General features: G+C 42.1%; 1 protein-coding gene across 1 annotated transcript; it reads left to right on the top strand.

Annotated features, from left to right (window-relative positions):
• Window positions 1-754: 754 nt before the first annotated feature.
• Window positions 755-23316, top strand: LOC129640854 (rho GTPase-activating protein 20-like). Its single transcript, XM_055565840.1, has 7 exons — window positions 755-782; window positions 1139-1164; window positions 3189-3350; window positions 6726-6835; window positions 7355-7535; window positions 8727-8865; window positions 22769-23316. Exons 1-7 carry the CDS (start codon window positions 755-757, stop codon window positions 22897-22899), a joined length of 777 nt encoding a protein of 258 aa, XP_055421815.1. The 3' UTR covers window positions 22900-23316.
• Window positions 23317-23892: the final 576 nt, after the last annotated feature.

The raw sequence follows: 23892 nt of genomic DNA, 5'->3' as shown, positions 1-23892 counted from the left end.
CTTAGGCTTTCTGAAGGATGGAAATCACCTTTATTAAGATGCTATGTGCCATGTCTTGTGCTGGGTAGTACATTATGTTATGTAGTCCAGTGAGGTGTAAGTAGCATCATTTATGTTACATTTGAGCAAACTGACGCTCAAAGAGTTTTAGGTAACTCATCCAATTAAGAGGCAGAATAGGATCCTTCTGGTTCTCTCTCCCAGCACCACAAGTGGTTCACTCACTTGAATGGACATGGTGACGCACTCACTATGTCTCCGAAAGACAAGTGGATGGGCATTTTAAAAGATTTGGTTAAATTCTTCTCTTTATTTTTCTACAACAGGGCTCCACTAATTGACTTCTGTAACTGGTTATTTAAGCAGATTATTTAAGGAAATATTAAGCAGGTTTATTGAGCAAATATCAGGAAAACATTCATAGCTGGGCACGAGACACTTTGAACTCAATTTTTCATTGCTGATCACTCTTTTTTGGAAAGCATTCCTTTGACTGGGGCTGTTGGTAGTTAAAATTCATCTTTGGGTTACCTGAGTAAGGTGTCACACACACACAAAAAAATGGCCCCCTGTAATCTTACCACATTTTCTGCAATTAATGATTACTTCTCAAGGACCCTGAGGGCAAGAAGTCATCCTTGGAGCTGACTGAGGTGTGTGGCCTCCCAGAGGAGAGTTCCAGAGGTTGACTGATAAGCACTGTCAGGCAGGATGTTTCATGAATGGCGATTCTTTTCAAGAGAGAAAATTGGGCATGACTGGGTACTCAGAAAGCCAAACAGGTAACTGAACAGAGGAAGGAAACTTACTACAAATGCTGCTTGATTTGAATATTAAATAATTTTGGCCTTTCAAATGAGATCTGAAACCAGAATCCACTGATAAAACTTCACGTTAGGAAACCTGTATAACTATAGGTAAAGTGCCTCATGACACAGGGCAAAGGGAACAGAGAGCACTCTCTGGGGGAATACTGTCACAGGGAGAGTCAATCCTGCGTCTGATCACGCCTCTAGGTTTAACTACTGGTTTGCAGAATATGGGGAAGAAGAACATGTTAACACCACAAGGATGCAATTAGCCTGCTTCAGAATGAGGGGAATGCTATATAACAAATGATTCAGTTTCTCTCTTTCAGCCTCTGCCATGAACATGCTGCTGAGTGTAAGTGGTGAAAATCAGGCTAAATAAGCTAAATTACTACTAGTGAAAATCTCTCTTCTACATTAGTTTCAGACAAGAAGACACTTAGGAAGAGTTCTCTCAAAGGGTGGGCCTTTGGCCATATCTCCGGGATCCGTGAGGACAACCAACACGCGTGTCTACCACCCACAAAGCCAAAACAGCTCTTTGGAGCTGCTCTTGAGGATGTATGTGATAATGACACCCTGCCCACCCCAATTCTGGTAGGTCTTATTTTGGTTTCTCTAACCTTCCTGAGAAGGGGAGTTCTGAGAGATCAAGTGTTCTCTTCCAAATCTACTCCCAAATGAAGAAGTCTGGCTTTGTCAGATAAGATTCATAACATGACTTCAAAAAATAAGATCTGATTTAGGTACTGCAGAGTCAGAAGGCAACTACAAGATGAAAAGATACTCTCATCCATTCCGCTGATTCCAACAAAGACCCATCTATACCAGCTCAGACCAGTTAACATGGACTCTGTAAGTTAAGACAGTTAGAGAAGGTGAGGTTGAGAAAAAGAATGACAGCAGTCCTTTACAGATCACCTTTATGAGGCGAGAATGGGCAGCAGTCAGATTAGTGAGCTGCTGCCCTTACCCAAGAAAAGAGAAGTATATAGAGACAGGTATATGAAAAGCTCCTGTCTTAAGGGGGCCTGTTCTTCTGCAAGGTTCTTCAGAGTAGTTATCGCTTAAACAGCTGCAGCAAGGAATTCTGGAGGTCAGCCAGAGGCTGGGACTGGCTGGGAGCTGGGCAAAATCAACCCAATGTCCATTTTTCCTTTGGGTGAGAGACTACTTGTTTTGCATAGAATGCTGGGGAGGTCCTGGAGGCGAGTTTGAACTCCAGGCTATTTTGAGCTGCGTAGCTTTCCTTCAGACTCTGTGTGTAAGAATCTCTGAGAGTCCACCTCGTCCTCATATGTCTTCTCATCTCCTCCCTTAAAGTCCACACGAGTCTCAAGACTCCTTCAGCTGAGTCTACTCCCACTTATGATGCAAAATGTCTCACACGGATTTGATATGCAACTCAAATATTTAAGCATAAAGTACGCATCCTCTGACAAAGATGAATCATTTGCTCCTGACAGAATGTGTCAAAAGAGAGCCAAAGAGTTTGGACTGTGCTATATCAAATTAGTGTATTGAACTGTAAGCATTAACTCTTGCTCACTGTCCACTATCTCGGAAGCACTAACTAGATGCAGGGAATTTTATGGTATATATGAAGAAATTTATCATACAGGCTACGTGCTAGCTACTACCTCAGACCTTGCGTCTTTCACAGAAAATTTAGGGGGTAGCCATGACTATCATCAGTGCTACTTCATAAATGAAAAACAAAAGAGCCTCACCCAAGTATGTGCTATGCCCAAAGTCGCACAGTGGATGACTGGCATAAGAGATTCGACATTTCTTGAAAAACCTGGCCCAATATCTGTTATCTCTCTAACTCTGCAGACAGCAGAGGAAATGAAAATACAAGAAAAGGAACTAGAAAGGCTGATGAGAGAAGAATGTCATTGGAGAAGGAGGAGAGGTGTATTGAGCCTGATTTTGAGGGGAGGGAATACAGGAAACAGGAATGAATGGGGTGGACAGTCCCTGGAAGGGGAATAAATGAATAGAGCATGACTATGGCAAAAAGATTTCCACACGTAGGGAAGAGCATCTATAATAGGGAATAATGAGAAAGGAGCGGTGAAGGAGGAGAGGGTGAATCTACAAAGGCCCTAAAGCAGAGACGTTTAACACAGTAAATTCACTGAAACGGAAAATCCGATTACACAAGTGTTTAAAATGTTTCAGTGTATGAATGTCAAATCGATTGTTGGGTTGAAAATATATTTAGAGACACTGAAGAAAAAATTTCAAATTGACTTCAGTGCTGTTCTAGAACTGTACCCTCATATACCACAGCTCTGTCAAAAAAGGGGCAAGCGTGTGCTCTGGGCTTCTAGGCATGAAACGTCCCACAGTTTTCTTTTCTTTCCTTTCCTATAGGATATTCTTTCCTTTATCAATCAAAAAGGGCCATTCACACAAGGCATCTTCGGAAAATCAGCCAGTATAAAATCATGCAGAGCCCTAAAGAAGAGACTAAACTGTGGAGACACAGTGAACTTGAAAGATGAACCAATTCTTGTCATAGCGTGGGTCTTAAAGGTAAGGAAAGTTTGAGCATTATCCACACACGGTAAATCTGAAGCTATATGACTGATCTTTCATTATGAGTGCCCAAGAAACCTAATAGGCATAAGAGAGGAAGGATCTGAAAAGTGAAAAACACTTCACAAAGCCAAAACTGAAGGAAGGTACCTCAAATGTTATAAGCCCCATACATTAGATATTTTCCTTTTTCATTGCACATCTTGACTCCGGAACACTCCATGGAAAGGAATAACAATATATTTCAAAATACCCACTTACACATTGAGTGTTTACCAAAACAAGCTTCCTGCTTTGGATGACTTCCTCATCACCTTCCTAATGAAGGCCACATTTCCAAAAGAAAATTCATATTAAGCTTTTGGAAACAGTTAACAGAAGTAACTTCCCAGGAAGCTCAGACAGTAAAGAACCCGCCTTCAATGCAGGAAACCTGGGTTCCATCCCTGGGTTGCAAGGATCCCCTGGAACAGGGACTGGCATACGACTCCAGTATTGTTGCCTGCAGAATCCCATGGACAGTGGAGTCTGTCAGGCTATTGTCCATGAGGTGGCACAGAATTGGACACGGCTGAAGGAACTTAGCATGGATGCAGGACAGATGTTTACTCACTACGGTAAACTCGTGTTTTTAGTGTGTGTGTGTGTGTGTGTGTGTGTGTGTGTGTGTGTGTGTCTGTGTGTGTTAGTCTCCTAGTCGCAGCCGACTCTCTGTGATCCCATTGACTGTAGCCCAGCAGACTCCTCTGTCCATGGAATCCTCCAGGCAAGAATACTAGAGTGGGTTGCCATGCCCTCCTCCAGGGGATCTTCCTGCCAGGGATCAAACCTGCATCTCTTGCATCTCCTGCATTGGCAGGCAGGTTTTTTACCACTAGCACCACCTGGGAAGCCCATTTGGCTTACAATGAATCAAAAAACGCTTAGTGAGGCCACCAAAATCTCTGATCACTTCATCATCCTTCCTTCCCCTGTGTCACAATGCCTTTTACTTGAAAATTAGTGTAGGGATGACGCCACCGTTTGTTCCTCCTTTTATCTCCCTTACCATCTTTAATGGGCTTTGTTAACATTTGTAAGTTTAACCCACCACCCAAGCTTACAGTTACATGGTAACCAGTTTTACTACATGCCTAATCTTATAAATGTTATTTTTAAACTGAGTGCAACAATCAAAATCTGTTTGGAATTTTGCAAAACTCAATAGATTTATACAAAAAATAGACTGAGTTTGAAATTATACAGCTAAATCACAAGTGTGTAGCTAAATTTCTACCAGGGCGATAATACAACAGAAAAAAAAAATTAATTAATCCATCTTGCTACTTGTTAGCAGCTATGAACAAGATATTTTGATGTAGTAATAACTACAGAAAGGTTATTAAAATTATCTTAGAAACCAAATAACATATGGTGTTTCCTTGTCCCCTATTAATGTTCGATTGTATGATAATAGCAACAGTGCAGATATGATTTAGAGTTGACCCCTACTACACATGACCCATAATAATACACACTATTTATGCAAATAGAAAGTAGAGTGCTACCCTCTCAAAGGTGCACACTTGGAACTGATTTGACTTTTGAGCAAGTGTTACTAGGCTCTTGCCTGTTTCCATGCTATAAGCACAGACTGGTAAGAGGGTGGCTACTTATGGGTACAGGTCTTTGATAGTCCCACACTTTTCTCTTCCTAAAGTTGATTGATCTTGGTGGGGAATCAAACCTTGCAACTTTGGCCTTGAGAATACCATATGTCAAAGCAACCATGGAGTTGGTCTAAATCAGAAATGAATATATAGTCAGAACCACATTGAGTTTTTCATTAAACTGTCTATAAACAGTGGTCCAATAGCAAATACCCATGGCATATTCTGCATGAGTCATGTCCTGGCTTAACCATACTCAGTCTCACCAATGGATTCTACAGCACAGGGTTCAGGAGAGAGAAGAGACACACTCCAAGTGCATGTAGTTTGGCACACAAAGCATAGGCCCTGCTGCACACTCCCAGACTCCCAGAAGTCAAAGCCAGATGACATGGTTGAATGGCATCACCAACTCCATGCACATGAATTTGAACAAGACCCAGGTGTTGGTGATGGACAGGAAAGCCTGGTGTGCAGATCACGGGGTCGCAAAGAGTAGGACTGGACTCAATGGCTGAACTGAAATGGAGTGCTTCCTCCTTCCAAATGTACTGCGGACATTCCATAAGAAGCTTAGTGAAACCCTGATGACCATCATTGGGTACTGTGTACCAGTTACAAGAAAAAGTATGCGAGGACTGAGACTTTGTACATTATCTTCATACTCTGTCCTCAGTACTCAAGAGAGTGCCTGACACAAACAGCAGCTCAATAAATCCTGAAACAAGCGAACACTATCAGGATTACAATCATGATAGTTGCCTTAGAAACACTGCCTAAAGAAGATACTATTAAGAGAAGACAGGCTGTATATTAAGACCAGTGGAAGCAAGTTGTGCCTTTGAACCTGGCAAGGCAATGCAATCATTTCCTCTCAGTCTTGCACAACAGGTTACAACTTCATCTATTTTAATAGGCCCAATTCTACGATATTAAGACTTGATCATCAGGATAAAGTTTCCAGGCCTCCTCTTCGGAAGCTGACATTTGCATATTCTATCCCACAAGTGTCAGGTTCAAAGTATCTAAATTTTCAGTTTCCTCTTTGGGTGGATATTTTCCATTCAAAAAGTTGTAAGGGTAACATGTAGTTCACCATTGGGGCTTTTGATTTATTTCTAATACCTGCTGATAAAAGCCTGTAGAACTGAACTTTTATATGGTTTTTTTTTTTTTTTAAAGAGAAAGATTGAAGCTATTTCAATACTAGCTTTTTCCCAAACAGCACACATACTTCAGGTTTTCTCTTAATATGTGTATAAGAGCATGTAGGGGTGTAATTTTGTTTGTTTTATTTCAGAACTTCTCTTTCTTGAATCACGAGCAAGCATGTGTCTGAAGTAAACAAACAAAATGAGCATGTGCATTTCTTTTCAAGAAACTAATAGGATTTAGGATGAGTTATCACCAGACCTTGCCAGTTTGTACTAATGTGTTAACGTGTACACAAAGTATAAGTTCCAGGCGATAGAAGGAGCTATAGCTTCTTTGCTCACTGCAGCCCAGACTCTGCTTTTATGCTTCTAATTTTAGTTGGGGAAAATCCAACCAGTACTTCTGGGTGTGCAAGGCTGTGGAGAATGACAGCCAAGCTCTGTGTGAATCAGTCTGCGTGGCTGTGAAGTAATTGTGGACTGAATGAATTTTTCCACTAAATATTTTCTTTGCTATTTCTCCATTGAATTTATCCTAAGAATAATATATACTTTTTGATCTATATAAGGATTTTCTTCGAAATATCCAAGGAAGCATATTTACAGCCAGTCTGTATGATAAATGGCTTGATGTTATTGATCAAGGGAACAAGGAGGAGAAAATAACGTCAACCCAGAGGTAATGATGCAATAATTACTCAACTCTGAGAAAATACAACCAACATACTCTTAGGAAAATATTAGCTTATAGTTTACAGCTGTGTCCTCTAAAATAATGACCAGTATTACGGGGTTTCACTTGATCATGCCCATGGAAGCCAGTTTGAAGAGAGATGCATGCCTTATTGGTGACACTGTAATTGCTGTTTTTCTCCTAATCTTATTAACATGGAATGCTTGACCATTTTACACCTTCTGAACACATGAAAGTGTTGGAGATGAATCCACTGGTCTAAAATGAGATGATAAAGAACCAATCCGCCAGTGGTATGATCTTAAATACAAACACATAACTAAACAGAGTAGGTCTTACCTGGTTCAGGAATTAATTTCAGTGGAATATTTTTGTATGCATTCATGCCTGGGAACTGTGAGAATGGACTGTGTACATGGTATAAAAAGAAGTAATTTGTTCTCTGTATTCCCACTTACTAAGCAAAATGACTCGCTTATTTATAAGTGTTTTTTCTCTCCTTAGGCTTCTAAACCAGCTGCCGAGAGCCAATGTAGTTTTTCTGCGATATCTTTTTGCAGTTTTACACAATATTGAGCAACATTCCTCATCCAATCAGATGACAGCTTATAATTTATCAGTGTGTATAACACCAAGCCTTCTTTGTCTGCCTAATTCTGGCAGCTCAGAAAACCTCACCAAACAGGTAATGAGATCTCTCATTTTTATGCCTTGCGGAGCAGAGTCCCCATCTTAAACCTGAAGTCTGCAGTAGTAACTCTGATGAACCAGTTTTTAAAGTGCACATTTTAATTACACTGCCTTGGAGTGGCAGAGTCCTACTCTGGTTGGGCATGGGAAGGTGTATTATAACTGAGAACAGTTGACTCACTTCCCCTTTGCCACCCAAGAGATTAAACGATAGAGAGGTAAGAGTAGGATGATATGATAGAAAAAACGTGGCTTTGCAATCGGAGAGCTAAGGTTCAACTCTCAGCCTAATCCCTGAGGTTGTGCAAGCCTCCAGACTATGATTTCATCATTACCCAATGATGACAACACCCAATACATCTGGTCACTGTCGGCACATCTTGGCGGCCTGGGCAATATGAGCACCTGAGGCTCCACACATACTGGCCGCACTCTGCCACCTGTGGCTCATTCAGGAAAATACTTGGCTGCTATTATGTCTCTGCCTTAGGATGAAGAAGCTAGTAAAATATTTCAGAATATCCTAACAGAGCCACAACATGCCTAATAAGATCACAGCTCTTCTCCAAGCTCCCCCGGAAAGCAAATGTGAGGCAAGGGAATGTGCTAAGACAGACAGACATGTTTTCTCTCCAGATGCTTTCTTTCCTCACAAATCCCCCTGGCCCACACAGAAACATCTGCTACCCAAGTTTCAGACATTTCTTCACTGAAGTGAAATTCACAATTGGTGTTGTATTCGATACTTTATAAATTTTAATAATGAGATATATAAAATCTATCTCAATAAAACTAGAAATAATTTTATTAAAAATAAATAAAACTTAATAAGAGAATATACATTTTTGTTCCAAATATCCTATGTGGGCTACTTAAAAATCATCCTAGTTTTAAGCATGTTAACCATCATTACAAAATTTTAGTTATTAAACCAGGCTACATAGTAAAACTTTAGCCCACTGACTCAAAGAATTTTAAAATTTGAGCCCATACTACTCTTCAAAGTATCAGTTATGTCTTAGAAAAAGCTGATGTATATATAATATATTTATAAATTTTTTAGTGAAGTCTGAATTTTTCTCAGAATTCTTTTACATTTTTGGTTAGAGCCAAGATTCAGGCATGAAATGTGATTTACTATTACACCATATAGTAATACCCAGTTTTTTGCCCCTTTGTGTTACAGATTTCTTTCATACAATTTCTCATTGAAAACTGTCTCAAGATATTTGGAGAAGATATCACTTCTCTCTTCGGAGAGACCTCAGTGAGTTCTGATAACAGTGATATCACTGATATTACTGATAACAGTGAGAAGGTTGCAGGTACGTGAATAATGTAACTGGCTTTGATGCCAAAGACAGCAAGGCTGCCAGGAGTCAATGGGAGATCCTAGAGCCCAAATCACATTCTAAGGGCAGTAATTACCATCTGCTCCAAGACATGGGAAGTTTCCCACTTGTGAGAGCAAAGCAAGGATAAGACTGTTCTGATTTCAAGAAGCAACTAGTACAGCTTTAGGAGACATCACGATTCATTGAGTTCAGTTCAGTTGCTCAGTCGTGTCTGACTCTTTGGGACCCCAAGGACTACAGTGACCCCAAGTCCTTGGGGTCAAGGACTGCAGCGCGCCAGGCCTCCCTGTCCATCACCAACTCCCAGAGCTTACTCAAACTCATGTCCTTTGAATTGGTGATGCCATCCAACCATCTCATCCTCTCTCGTCCCCTTCTCCTCCTGCCTTCAATCTTTCCCAGCATCAGGGTCTTTTCCACTGAGTCAGTTCTTTACATCAGGTGACCAAAGCATTGGAGTTTCAGCTTCAGCATCAGTTCGATGGCTGTATTGGGGGTGGCTTTTCTGTATTCTGGCAACTTTTGGTTCTTTTTCATTGTGGAGGTTCCTCACTGTGGGTGGGGTTGTGTGAGTGGCTTGTCAAGGTTTCCTGCTTAGGGAAGCTTGCGTCCCTGTTCTGGTGGGTGGAGCTGGACTTCTCTCCGGAGTGCAATGAAGTGTCCTGTAGGGAGTTTTGAGATGTCTACGGGTTTGGTGTGAATTTGGTCAGCCTGTATATTGAAGCTCAGGGCTATGTTCCTGCGTTGTTCGAGAATTTGCATTGTATGTCTTGCTCTGGAACTTGTTGGCTCTTGCGTGGTGCTTGGTTTCAGTGTAGGTATGGATGCTTATGGATGAGCTCTTATCCATTAATGTTCCCTGGAGTCAGGAGTTCTCTGGTGTTCTCAGGTTTTGAACTTAAGCTTCCTGTCTCTGGTTTTCAGTCTTATTCTTAGAGTAGCCTCAAGACTTCTCTATCTGTACAGCACCGATGAGAAAACATCTAGGTTAATGATGAAAAGCTTCTCCACAGTGAGGGACACCCAGAGAGGTTCACCAAGTTAGATGGAGAAGATAATAAGGTGGAGGGAGATAGAGTTGGCCAGGAGAAGAAGAGGGGGAATCCAAAGGGGAGAGAGCAAGCTAGCCAGTAATCAATTCCCTATGTGGTCTCCACAGTCTGGACCCATCACAGAGGCTCATGCAGTTACACAGAGAAGAGAAGGAAGAAGTAGACAGAGGTGACCAAGACAAGAAAAGAGGGAATCAAAAGGAGAGAGACAGATCCAGCCAGTAATCAGTTCCCAAAGTGTTCTCCATAGCCCGGAATACACAAAGAGATTCACAGAGTGGGTAGGGAAGAAAAGGGTGAGGGTGGAGATAGAGGCGACCTGGTGGAGAAAAAGGAGAGTCAAAAGGGGGAGAGAGCAATCAAGGCAGTGGTCAAACTCCCAAGTAAAAATTGTTTGTGAAGATTGGGTTCTTAAATGTACAAAATTGATAACAAATACCAAAAAGCACACATTAAAAGTCTACAGTAAAGGTTAGAGTCTCCCAAATACAGTATTAAAAAAAAAAAAAAAAAAACAAAGTCACAAAAAAATGATAAAATATATGTATGAAGTTTGCTTTAAAAATAGGGTCTTTTTTTTTGGAAAGGTAATAGTAGGTTATACAAGTTAAAATTAAAGAAGTAATAGAGGACTTAAAAATTAAAAAAAATTTTTTTAAATGATAATAGTAAAAATATATCTAGGAATTTCTCTGGAGTTGTTGTGGGCAGTGTGGGGTTTGTTCAGTTTCAGATAGTTCCGTGATCCAGCTTATACTTCTCAAGATCTCTAGGCCCCTTCCAAAGTCGTCAGTGCTAACTACAAGGTTTTAATCTGTCGCACCTGTCTTTTCCAGAGCGGATCCCTCTGTTTATTTTAACTTCTTCTGTTTGCTGGTCTTTTCAGGGTCTAATTTCTGCCCTGACTCATGGGGGCGAAGGTGGTCACTTATTTAGGCTCACTTATTCAGTGGTGCTATGGGGACGGAGAAGCACTGCAAACAAATATCCCTGGCGTGTGCTCACAGTGTCCTGGCCGCACTGGGTTTGCCCCCGCTCACGGTGTGTGTTCTTTCCCAGTCTACACTGCTCAGGTTCCAGGTTGCTCTGCCTGCAACTGTCTGAGGCGGGCCCTGGGTTGCATACACTGCCCAGGTCTAAGCCGCTCAGGTTCAGGTTCTGAGGTACTCCACAAAGGCGCAGACTCTGTCGGGCCTGGCTTTTGTGCCTTTCCCAAGTCCGAGCAGCTCAGGCGACCAGGTGCTTAGCGAGCACAGTGCCCCCCAAGTGTGGTGTGTCTTATCACCTCCCCCATCCCAGCCGCTCGATTTCCTGGGTGGCAGCAGGCCTGCCCATCTTAGGTGGGCCTTGTGTCTCTTCTGGGGAGCTGATCTCTGGCTGCGACCATCCCAGCGGATGTCAATCGCCCAGAATCCCAACAAGTCTTGGTTAGCAAATGGGAGCCTACTTGCAGTTTTGTAGAGGATGCCTCTCTGGGGCTGAGATTGCCCCTTTCAGGCTCTGGCTGCCCCCGCCTACCTCCCTGTCTCTGGTGCGAGATGAGTCAGTGCACAGCCAGTTAGCTCTGCTCTGGTGTTCTCTCAGTCCTCTGCTCTGTGAGTGGGCCAGGAAGTGCCTTAGATTAGGGCTTTTCACAGGATAGTTTTCTTTCTCTCTCTCTGGCTATCCCACAATTTGGGTTGCTATCTCACATTAGCTCCCTCAGATTGCCCTCAGGGCACTCAGGCCTGGTCCTTACCCTAAGCAATGCAGCCCGCACCTCCCTGTTCAGGCCCCCCGCTTGCTGGTGGCAATTGTGAGTGTCTGGACTAGTTCCCTGCTGGAAGTTGATGTTAGTCACATAGTCTATGGGGTTTCTTTCTTTCTTTTTCCTCCCCGTTATGTTACCCTCTGAGATTCCAAAACTCCCCACTGACCTGCCAATGAGAGTGTTTCCCAGTGTTTCGAAACTTCTCCTCTTTTAAGACTCCCATCCCAGGACAGATCTCTGTCTCTACCTCATTTGTCTCTCTTTTTCTCTTTTATATTTTGCCCTACCTCCTTTTGAAGAAAATGGGCTGCCTTTCTGGGAGGACCTGATGTCCTCTTCCAGCATTCAGAAGTTGTTTTGTGGAATTTGCTCAGCATTCACTGTTCTTTCGATGAATTTGTGGGGAGAAAGTGGTCTTTCTGTTCTATTCCTCCGCTGCCTTAGGACCGCCCCTGAGACTTGAACTCTGGATTCTACCTCCACAGCAAGCTCTCGTTCCATTCTGCTTCAGACCTAGGTTGCAAACGGAACTGGACTGAATGTTTATATGTCTGTTTGTTTTTAAGTCTTTCCTCTTGCAATTATCCCTGCTAGCATTCCAGTATTGTCCCATTGACATTTCTTTCTCTGAATAAAATGTCTTACTAATTTAGCAAGTACTGGGGCCAGAATAGAATTTCTACTTAAAGTATTTATATTCTTATCATTGTTATTCTATACCCACAAAGTTACAAAATTTCATTTTTTAACATTCAAACCCTAATTTGAGCATGAGGAAAAACACTAACCTAAATCTTGCCAGGATTCTTTAAGAAAGATGAGGTTGTAAAGTTAACCTGTTTAACAGTCCCTGGCAACCCACTCCAGTATTATTATCCAGCAATTCCCACGGACAGGAGCATGACAGGCTGTAGTCCATGGGGTCGCAAGAGTGGGACACGACTGAACAACCAAGCACCATACTTTTCGTGGCTATAGTATATAGTTTTATTGGTCACAGAGCCCACGAGAACTCTAACACCAAACAATGTACATTACGAAAGGGCCATTTAGGCCTGAAAATAAAAGCGTAGGCCTTAATGTCTATATTGCTTTCCATCTAAGGTTATAGGCTAGCTGGCCATATAGCTTTGTACCAACTGATAGAGCTTTCTTCCTAAGCGTATTCTTAATTAAAACTGAACAATGAATGAATACATTTGAAATACATGAATACCTGTGGGTACTGTAGAAATAAAAGAATCAGGTTAAGAGTAGGGAAACCAGGGTGCATAAAGCAACTCAACCCATATAAACCTGTATCTTTTTAACATTTGTACATATTAATTAGGAGAATCTCTTCCTGAATTTAAGAATGCATTTGCTTTCTTCATTCTCTCCTTTGAAAATGATGGTAGTATGAATGTCAGGGCAGGAAGAGCCTAAGGCAAAGTGATGGCATTCCTTGAGCAATGCACACCTTCTGGAGGCTGCACAATCAAATGGAGAATGGGGGTGGGGTCTGCTTAGGGGGAGGTGACTGATGTCTAGGCTTCCTTAGGCCTTCTGAAGGAGGGAAATTACCTTTATTAAGGCTGCTATGTGCCATGTCTTGTGCTGGGAAGTACATTATATTATGTAGTCCAGTGAGGTGTAGTAGCGTCATTTATGTTACATTTGAGCAAACTGATGCTCAAAGAGTTATAGGTAACTCATCCAATTAAGAGGCAGAATAGGAGCCTTCTGGTTCTCTCACCCAGCTCCACAAGTGGTTCACTCACTTGAATGGACATGGTGACGCACTCACTATGTCTCCGAAAGACAAGTGGACGGGCATTTTAAAAGATTTGGTTAAATTCTTCTGTTTATTTCTCTACATCTGGGCTCCTCTAATTGACTTCTGTAGCTGGTTATTTAAGCAGGTTATTTAAGGAAATATTAAGCAGGTTTATTGAGCAAATATCAGGAAAGCATTCATAGCTGGGCACGAGACACTTTGAACTCAATTTTTCATTGCTGATCACTCTTTTTTGGAAAGCATTCCTTTGACTGGGGCTGTTGGTAGGTAAAATTCATCTTTGGGTTAGATGAGTCAGGTGACACAGAAAAATGGCCACCTGTAATCTTACCATATTTTCGGCAATTAGTGCCTACTTCTCAAGGACTCTGAGGGCAGGAAGTCTTCCTTTGAGGTGACTGAGGTGTGTGGCCTCCCAGAGGAGAGGTCCAGAGGCTGACTGATAAGCACTGTCAGGCAGGATGTCTCATGAAAGGGGATTCTTTTTAAGGGAGAAAATTGGGCGTGACTGGGTACTCAGAAAGCCAAACAGGTAACTGAACAGAGCAAGGAAACTTCCTACAAATGCGGCTTAATTTGAATATTAAATAATTTTGGCCTTTCAAATGAGATCTGAAACCAGAATCCACTGATAACACTTCACATTAGGAAACCTGTATAACTATAGGTTAAGTGCCTCATGACACAGGGCAAAGGGAATAGAGAGCACTCTCTGGGGGAATACTGTCACAGGGAGAGTCAACCGTGCGTCTGATCACGCCTCTAGGTTTAACTACTGCTTTGCAGAATATGGTGAAGAAGAACATGTTAACACCAGAAGAATGCAATTAGCCTGCTTCAGAATGAGGGGAATGCTATATAACAAATGGTTCAGTTTCTCTCTTTCAGCCTCTGCCATGAACATGCTGCTGAATGTAAGTGGTGGAAATCAGGCTAAATAATCTAAACTACTACTAGTGAAAATCTCTCTTCTACATTAGTTTCAGACAAGAAGACACTTAGGAAGAGTTCTCTCAAAAAGTGGGCCTTTGGCCATACCTTCAACACCTGCGAGGACAACCAACACGTGTCTCTACCACCCACAAAGCCAAAACAGCTCTTGGAGCTGCTCTTGAGGATGTATGCGATAATGACACCCTGCCCACCCCAATTCTGGTAGGTCTTATTTTGGTTTCTGTAACCTTCCTGAGAAGGGGAGTTCTGAGAGATCAAGTGTTCTCTTCCAATTCTACTCCCAAATGAAGAAGTCTGGCTTTGTCCGATAAGATTCATAACATTACTTCAAAGAATAAGATCTGATTTAGGTACTGCAGAGTCAGAAGGCAACTACAAGATGAAAAGATACTCTCATCCATTCTGCTGATTTCAACAAAGACCCATCTATACCAGCTCAAACCAGTTAACTTGGACTCTGTAAGTTAAGGCAGTTAGAGAAGGCGAGGTTGAGAAAAAGAAGGAGAGCAGTCCTTTACAGATCACCTTTATGAGGTGAGAAGGGGCAGCAGTCAGATTAGTGAGCTGCTGAAGGAAATGGCAACCCACTCCAGTACTCTCGCCTGGAAAATCCCATGGGCAGAGGAGCCTGGTAGGCTGCAGTCCATGGGGTCGCTAAGAGTCGGACACGACTGAGTGACTTCCCTTTCACTTTTCACTTTCATGCACTGGAGAAGGAAATGGCAACCCATTCCAGTTTTCTTGCCTGGAGAATCCCAGGGATGGGGGAGCCTGGTGGGCTGCCATCTATGGGGTCACACAGAGTCAGACATGACTGGAGCGACTTAGCAGCAGCAGAAGCCCTTACCCAAGAAAAGATTAAGTATATAGAGGCACATATGTGGAAAGCTCCTGTCTTAACGGGGCCTGTTCGTCTGCAAGGTTGTTCAGAGTAGTTATCTCTTAAACAGCTGGGGCAAGGAATTTTGGAGATTGGCCAGAGGCTGGGACTGGCTGGGAGCTGGGTGTAATCAACCCAATGTCCTTTTTTCCTTCGGGTGAGAGAGTACTTGTTCTGCATAGAATGGTGGGGAGGTCCTGGAGGCGAGTTTGAACTCCATGCTGTTTTGAGCCGTATACCTTTCCTTCAGACTCTGTGTGTTAGAATCTCTGAGAGTCCACCTCATCCTCAAATGTCTCCTCGTCTCCTCTCTTGAAGTCAACACTAGTTCCAAGTCTCCTTCAGCTGAGTCTACTCCCCCTTATGATGCAAAATGTCTCACACGGATTTGATATGTAACTCAAGTGTTTAAGCATAAAGTACCCATCCTCTGACAAAGATGAATCATGTGCTCCTGACAGAATGTGTCAAAAGAGAGTCACAGAGTTTGGACTGTGCTATATCAAATTAGTGTATTGAACTGTAAGCATTAACTCTTGTTCACTGTCCACTATCTCTGCAAGCACTACACTAGATGCAGGGAATTTTATGGTATATATGAAGAAATTTATCATATTAGCTACGTGCTAGCTACTACCCCAGACCTTGCGTCTTTCACAGAACATTTAGGCAGTAGCCATGACTATCATCACCCCCACTTCACAAATGAAAATCAAAAGAGCCTCACCCAAGTATGTGCTATGCCCAAAGTCACACAGTGGATGACTGGCATACAGATTCCACATTCCTTGAAAAACCTGGCTCCAATATCTGTTATCTCTCTAACTCTGCAGATAGCAGAGGACATGAAAATACAGGAAAAGGAACTAGAAAGGCTGATGAGAGAGGAATGTCATCGGAGAAGGAGGAGAGGCGTATTCAGCTTCATTTTGAGGGGAGGGAATACAGGAAACAGGACTGAATGGGGTGGACAGTCCCTGGAAGGGGAATAAACAAAACGAGAATGAATATGGGAAAAAGATTTCCACACGTAGGGAAGAGCATCTATAATAGGGAACAATGAGAAAGGAGTGGTGAAGGAGGAGAGGGTGAATCTACAAAGGCCTCAAAGCAGAGACATTTAACAGTAAATTCATAGAAACGGAAAATCTGATTACACAAGTGTTTAAAATCTTTCAATGTATGAATGTCAAATCGCTTCTTGGGTCGAAAATATATTTAGAGACACTGAAGAAAAAATTTCAAATTGACTTCGGTGCTGTTCTAGAACTGTACCCTCATATACCACAGCTCTGTCAAAACAGGAGCAAGCTTGTGCTCTGGGCTTCTAGACATGAAACGTCCCAAAGTTTTCTTTTCTTTCCTTCCCTATAGGATATGCTTTCCTTTATCAATCAAAAAGGGCCATTCACAGAAGGCATCTTCAGAAAATCAGCCAGTATAAAATCATGCAGAGCCTTAAAGAACAAACTAAACTGTGGAGACACAGTGAACTTGAATGATGAACCAGTTCTTGTGATATCGTCGGTCTTAAAGGTAAGGAACGTTTGAGCATTATCCACACACGGTAAATCTGAAGCTATATGACTGGTCCTTCATTATGAGTGCCCAAGAAACCTAATAGGCATAAGAGAGGAAGGGTCTGAAAAGTGAAAAACACTTCACAAAGCCAAAACTGAAGGAAGGTACCTCAAATGTTATAAGCCCCATACATTAGATATTTTCCTTTTTCATTGCACATCTTGACTCCGGAACACTCCATGGAAAGGAATAACAATATATTTCAAAATACCCACTTACACATTGAGTGTTTACCAAAACAAGCTTCCTGCTTTGGATGACTTCCTCATCACCTTCCTAATGAAGGCCACATTTCCAAAAGAAAATTCATATTAAGCTTTTGGAAACAGTTAACAGAAGCAACTTCCCAGGTGGCTCAGACAGTAAAGAATCCGCCTTCAATGCAGGAAACCTGGGTTCCATCCCTGGGTTGCAAGGATCCCCTGGAACAGGGACTGGCATACGACTCCAGTATTCTTGCCTGGAGAATCCCATGGACATGGAGTCTGGCAGGCTATAGTCCATGAGGTGGCACAGAATTGGACACGGCTGAAGCAACTTATCATGGAGGCAGGACAGATGTTTACTCACTATGGTAAACTCGTGTGTTTAGTGTGTGTGTGTGTGAGTGTGTCTGTGTGTGTTATTCTCCTAGTCGCAGCCGACTCTCTGTGATTCCATTGACTGTAGCCCAGCAGAGTCCTCTGTCCATGGAATCCTCCAGGCAAGAATACTAGAGTGGGTTGCCATGCCCTTCTCCAGGGGATCTTCCTGCCAGGGATCGAACCTGCATCTCTTGCATCTCCTGCATTGGCAGGCAGGTTTTTTTGACCACTAGCACCACCTGGGAAGCCCATTTGGCTTACAATGAATCAAAAAACGCTTAGTGAGGCCACCAAAATCTCTGATCAGTTCATCATCCTCCCTTCCCCTGTGTCTCAATGCCTTTTACTTGAAAATTAGTGTAGGGATGACTCCACCATTTGTTCCTCCTTTTATCTCCCTTACCATCTTTAATAGGCTTTGTTAACATTTGTAAGTTTAGCCCACCAGCCAAGGTTACAGTTACACGGTAACCAGTTTTACTACGTGCCTAATCTTATAAATCTTATTATTAAAGCGAGTGCAACAATCAAAATCTGTTTGGAATTTGGCAAAAGTCAATAGATTTATATAAAAAATAGACTGAGTTTGAAATGATACAGCTAAATCACAAGTGTGTAGTTAATTTTCTACCAGGGCGATAATACAACAGAAAGAAAAAAATTAATCAATCCATCTTGGTGCTTGTTAGCAGCTATGAACAAAAATATATTCATGTAGTAATTACTACAGACAGGTTATTAAAATTATCTTAGAAACCAAATAACATATGGTGTTTCCTTGTCCCCTATTAATGTTCGATTGTATGATAATAGCAACAGTGCAGATATGATTTAGAGTTGACCCCTACTACACTGGACCCATAATAATACACACTAGGTATGCAAATAGCAAGTAGAGTGCTACCCTCTCAAAGGTGCACACTTGGAACTAATTTGATTTTTGAGCAAGTGTTTCTAGGCTCTTGCCTGTTTCCATGCTATAAGCACAGACTAGTAAGAACCGGGTGGCTACTTATGGGTACAGGTCTTAGACAGTCCCAAAGTTTTTTCTTCCTAAAGTTGATTGATCTTGGTGGGGAATCAAACCTTGCAACTTTGGCCTTGAGAATACCATATGTCAAAGCAACCATGGATTTGGTCTAAATCAGAAATGAATATATAGTCAGAACCACTTTGAGTTTTTCATTAAATTGTCTATAAACAGAGGTCCAAAAGCAAATACCCATGGCATATTCTGCATGAGTCATACCCTGGCTTAACCATACTCAGTCTCACCAATGGATTCTACAGCACAGGGTTCAGGAGAGAGAAGAGACACACTCCAAGTGCATGTGGTTTGGTACACAAGGCAAGGGCCCTACCACACACTCCCAGACTCCCAGAAGCCAAAGCCGATGACATGGTTGAATGGCATCAACAACTTCATGCACATGAATTTGAACAAGACCCAGGTGTTGGTGATGGACAGGAAAGCCTGGTGTGCAGTCCATGGGGTCACAAAGAGTAGGACGGGACTGAATGGCTGAACTGAAATGGAGTGCTTCCTCCTTCCAAATGTACTGCGGACACTCCCTAAGTAGCCTAGTGAAACCCTGATGACCATCATTGGGTACTGTATACCAATTACAAGAAAAAGTATGAGAGGCCTCAGTCTTTGTACATTATCTTCATACTCTGTCCTCAGTACTCAAGAGTGCCAGACACAAACAGCAGCTCAATAAGTACTGAAAGAAGCAAACACTATCAGGATTACAATCATGATAGATGGCTTAGAAACACTGCCTAAAGAAGATACTATTAAGAGAAGTCAGGCTGTATATTAAGACCAGGGGAAGCAAGTTGTGCCTTTGAAACTGGCAAGGCAATGCAATCATTTCCTCTCAGTCTTGCACAACAGGTTACAACTTCATCTATTTTAATAGGCCCCATTCTACGATAGGAAGCCTTGATCATCAGGATAAAGTTTCCAGGCCTCCTCTTCGGAAGCTGACATTTGTATATTCTCTCCCACAGGTGTCAAGTTGCAATGTATCTAAATTTTCAGTTTCCTCTTTGGGTGGATATATTCCATTCAAAGTGTTGTAAGGGTAACATGTAGTTTACCCTTGGGGCTTTTGATTTATTTCTAACACCTGCTGCTTAAAAGTCTGTAGAACTGAACTTTTATATGATTTTTTCTTTTTTTTTAATTTTATTTTATTTTTTAAACTTTACATAATTGTATTAGTTTTGCCAAATATCAAAATCAATCCGCCACAGGTACACATGTGTTCCCCATCCTGAACCCTCCTCCCTCCTCCCTCCCCGTTCCATCCCTCTGAGTCGTCCCAGTGCACCAGCCCCAAGCATCCAGTATCGTGTATCGAACCTGGCAGCTCAACTCCAGAAAAATAAATGACCCAATCAAAAAATGGGCCAAAGAACTAAATAGACATTTCTCCAAAGAAGACATACAGATGGCTAACAAACACATGAAAAGATGCTCAACATCACTCATTATCAGAGAAATGCAAATCAAAACCACTATGAGGTACCATTTCACACCAGTCAGAATGGCTGTGATCCAAAAGTCTACAAGTAATAAATGCTGGAGAGGGTGTGGAGAAAAGGGAACCCTCTTACACTGTTGGTGGGAATGCAAACTAGTACAGCCACTATGGAGAACAGTGTGGAGATTCCTTAAAAAACTGGAAATAGACAAGCCTTATGATCCAGCAATCCCACTGCTGGGCATACACACTGAGAAAACCAGAAGGGAAAGAGACACGAGTACCCCAATGTTCATCGCAGCACTGTTTATAATAGCCAGGACATGGAAGCAGCCTAGATGTTCATCAGCAGATGAATGGATAAGAAAGCTGTGGTACATATACACAATGGAGTATTATTCAGCCATTAAAAAGAATACATTTGAATCAGTTCTAATGAGGTGGATGAAACTGGAGCCTATTATACAGAGTGAAGTAAGCCAGAAAGAAAAACACCAATACAGTATACTAACGCATATATATGGAATTTAGAAAGATGGTAACAATAACCCTGTGTACGAGACAGCAAAAGAGACACTGATGTATAGAACAGTCTTATGGACTCTGTGGGAGAGGGAGAGGGTGGGAAGATTTGGGAGAATGGCATTGAAACATGTAAAATATCATGTATGAAATGAGATGCCAGTCCAGGTTCGATGCACGATACTGGATGCTTGGGGCTGGTGCACTGGGACGACCCAGAGGGATGGAATGGGGAGGGAGGAGGGAGGAGGGTTCAGGATGGGGAACACATGTATACCTGTGGCGGATTCATTTTGATATTTGGCAAATCTAATACAGTTATGTAAAGTTTAAAAATAAAATAAAATTAAAAAAAAAGAAGAGAGAGAGGAAGAAAAAAAAAAAAGATATTTGGAGAAGATATCACTTCTCTCTTTGGAGAGATCTCAGTGAGTTCTGATAACAGTGATATCACTGATATCATTGATAACAGTGAGAAGGTTGCAGGTACGTGAATAATGTAACTGGCTTTGATGCCAAAGACAGAAAGGCTGCCAGGGGTCAATGGGAGATCCTAGAGCCCAAAGCACATTCTAAGGGCAGTAATTTCCATCTGCTCCAAGACATGGGCAGTTTCCCACTTGTGAGATCAAAGAAAGGATAAGACTGTTCTGATTTCAGGAAGCTACTAGTAAGCTTTAGGAGACATCATGGTTCAGTTCTGTTCAGTTGCTCTGTCGTGTCTGACTCTTTGTGACCCCAAGGACTACAGTTACCCCAAGTCCTTGGGGTCGAGGACTGCAGCGCGCCAGGCCTCCCTGTGCATCACCAACTCCCGGAGCTTACTCAAACTCATGTCCATCGAATCGGTGATGCCATCCAACCATCTCACCCTCTCGTCCCCTTCTCCTCCTGCCCTCAATCTTTCCCAGCATCAGGGTCTTTTCCAATGAGTCCGTTCTTCACATCAGGTGGCAAATCATTGGCATTTCAGTCTCAACATCAGTCCTTCCAATGAATATTCAGGACTGATCTCCTTTAGGATGGACTGGTTGGATCTCCTTGCAGTCCAAAGGACTCTCAAGAGTCTTCTCCAATACCACAGTTCAAAACGAACCGCCCAGTATGTTATCACATTTGGAAATTTTTAAAATAAAACTTGAAATGCAACTCATATATAAAAGATGTGCTCTGGCTTAACCTAGGTTGATGGGCCCAGAGCACTGCCTGGTTTATTCCCCTCTCCTTCCTTTTTCTGGGCAGTGGTCCCTGAGGCACTGCAGGTTTCTAGTGCCTTTGAATTAGGTTGAAAAAAAAAAAAAAACCAGCATCATTGAGGAAAAAAAGGACTAATGTCAGAAAAACTTTCCAGACTATCAACTCTTGTACCACTGTTTACCAGTTGCGTTAACTTTGGCCAATTGTTCTAGCTCAGTTTCAGTTTCTTCATCTCTAAAATGTGAATAAAAATATCTAAATCTTAGGATTGCTGTAAAGATTAAATAAGATAATTGATGTAAAACAAATCTGTAAAGAAGCAATTAATAGGGCTAGTAGAAGTTCTCATGAGATTAGAGTTAGTACTACTTGAGCCTAGCAACAGTGGAAACAGTGCCAGACTTTATTTTGGGGGGCTCCAAAATCACTGCAGATGGTGACTGCAGCCATAAAATTAAAAGATGCTTACTCCTTGGAAGAAAAGTTATGACCAACCTAGATAGCATATTGAAAAGCAGAGACATTACTTTGCCAACAAAGGTCCGTCTAGTCAAGGCTATAGTTTTTCCAGTGGTCATGTATGGATGTGAGAGTTGGACTGTGAAGAAAGCCGAGAGCTGAAGAATTGATGCTTTTGAGCTGTGGTGTTGGAGAAGACTCTTGAGAGTCCCTTGGACTGCAAGGAGATCCAACCAGGCTATTCTGAAGGAGATCACCCCTGGAATTTCTTTGGAAGGAATGACGCTAAAGCTGAAACTCCAGTACTTTGGCCACCTCATGCGAAGAGTTGACTCATTGGAAAAGACCCTGATGCTGGGAGGGATTGGGGGAAAGAGGAGAAGGGGACGACAGAGGATGAGATGGCTGGATGGCATCACTGACTCGATGGACTCTGAGTGACTCTGATGGACACTCGATGAGTCTGAGTGAACTCCGGGAGTTGGTGATGGACAGGGAGGCCTGGCATGCTGCGATTCACGGGGTTGCAAAGATTCAGACACGACTGAGCGACTGAACTGAACTGAACTGAACTGAATATCTGAAAACATGTTCAAACTAAGTTAACTGTTTGCTTTCATTTCATCAGTGACAAAAGAACAATCTCTTGAATCCAAGCCAGTGAGAATGACAGTTTTTTACAAAAAGGGACAACTGCAGTATGATGCCATGACCTCATCAAGGATGGGTCCATCCACTGACCTGTCTACAGTATTCTAAGGCCCCGAAGATTACAGTCCCCATAATCACACTTTATCCTTGCTTTTTCTTTATCCTATAATAAATCTCTCACTCAAGAACACTTTTTACAAAATATTTGCATAATTTTGTTGAGTTTGAATTAAATGCTCAGATCTTATCCAGAAATAAATGAATTTCCTGGCACAAGAATGAACATGAGGCACTTCAACCAAGAAAACTACTTTGGATCATTCAATGAAAAATAAGACCTTTCAAGGTCCCAGCTTATACCATTTCAGTTTTTCTTGATCCCATATATCCGTATTTGAGAAAATATTCCCCCCAAAGTATTTCTTCTTTCATTCCTACCATATTATTTTTTGTACTGTATTGTCCATTTTTATATTGATGCAATAAAAATAGGTTAGAGAACCATTTCATTTGCTTATGATTCAGTTTAACACTTTGGAGAGGCTCAACTGGCAGTTTGGGTCTCAACTAAGATCACTTATGAACTTTTAAGCACTTGGCAGCTCAACCTGGAGTAAGCTACATGTCTGCTGTTTGAAGTTGGCTCTGGGTTGATGCCCACGTCTTCAACAAGAAAACCGGCCTACTTCATATGGTGGAAGAAGAGTTCCCAACAGCAAGAGAGGCTTTTCAAGAGTCACCGTAGAAAAGGGCTCCACAGAAGACTACAAAGACAATGAGTTATTCATTATTTACTGAGGAAAGTAAGGGAGTTCCAGAAAAACATCTATAGTCAGCTTCACTGACTATGCTAAAGCCTTTGACTGTATGTATGCATGGTGCTCAGTTGTCGGTCGTGTCCAACTCTTTGCAACCCTATGGACTGTAGCCCACCAGCTCCTCTGTTCATGGGATTTTCCAGGCAAGAATACTGGAGTAGGTTGCCATTTCCTCCTCCAGGGGAATCTTCCTGATCCAGGGATCAAATCCATGTTTCCTGAGACTCCTGTGTTGGAGGTGGTACCTTTACCTGCTGAGCTGTCAAGGAAGTCCTTTGACCAT

This window comes from Bubalus kerabau, unplaced genomic scaffold (genome assembly GCF_029407905.1).
Source record: "Bubalus kerabau isolate K-KA32 ecotype Philippines breed swamp buffalo unplaced genomic scaffold, PCC_UOA_SB_1v2 scaffold_50, whole genome shotgun sequence".
In the NCBI taxonomy this organism is placed as follows: domain Eukaryota; kingdom Metazoa; phylum Chordata; class Mammalia; order Artiodactyla; family Bovidae; genus Bubalus; species Bubalus kerabau.
Note: the sequence above shows the minus strand (reverse complement) of the source record. Positions and strands in the feature narration are given on the sequence as shown.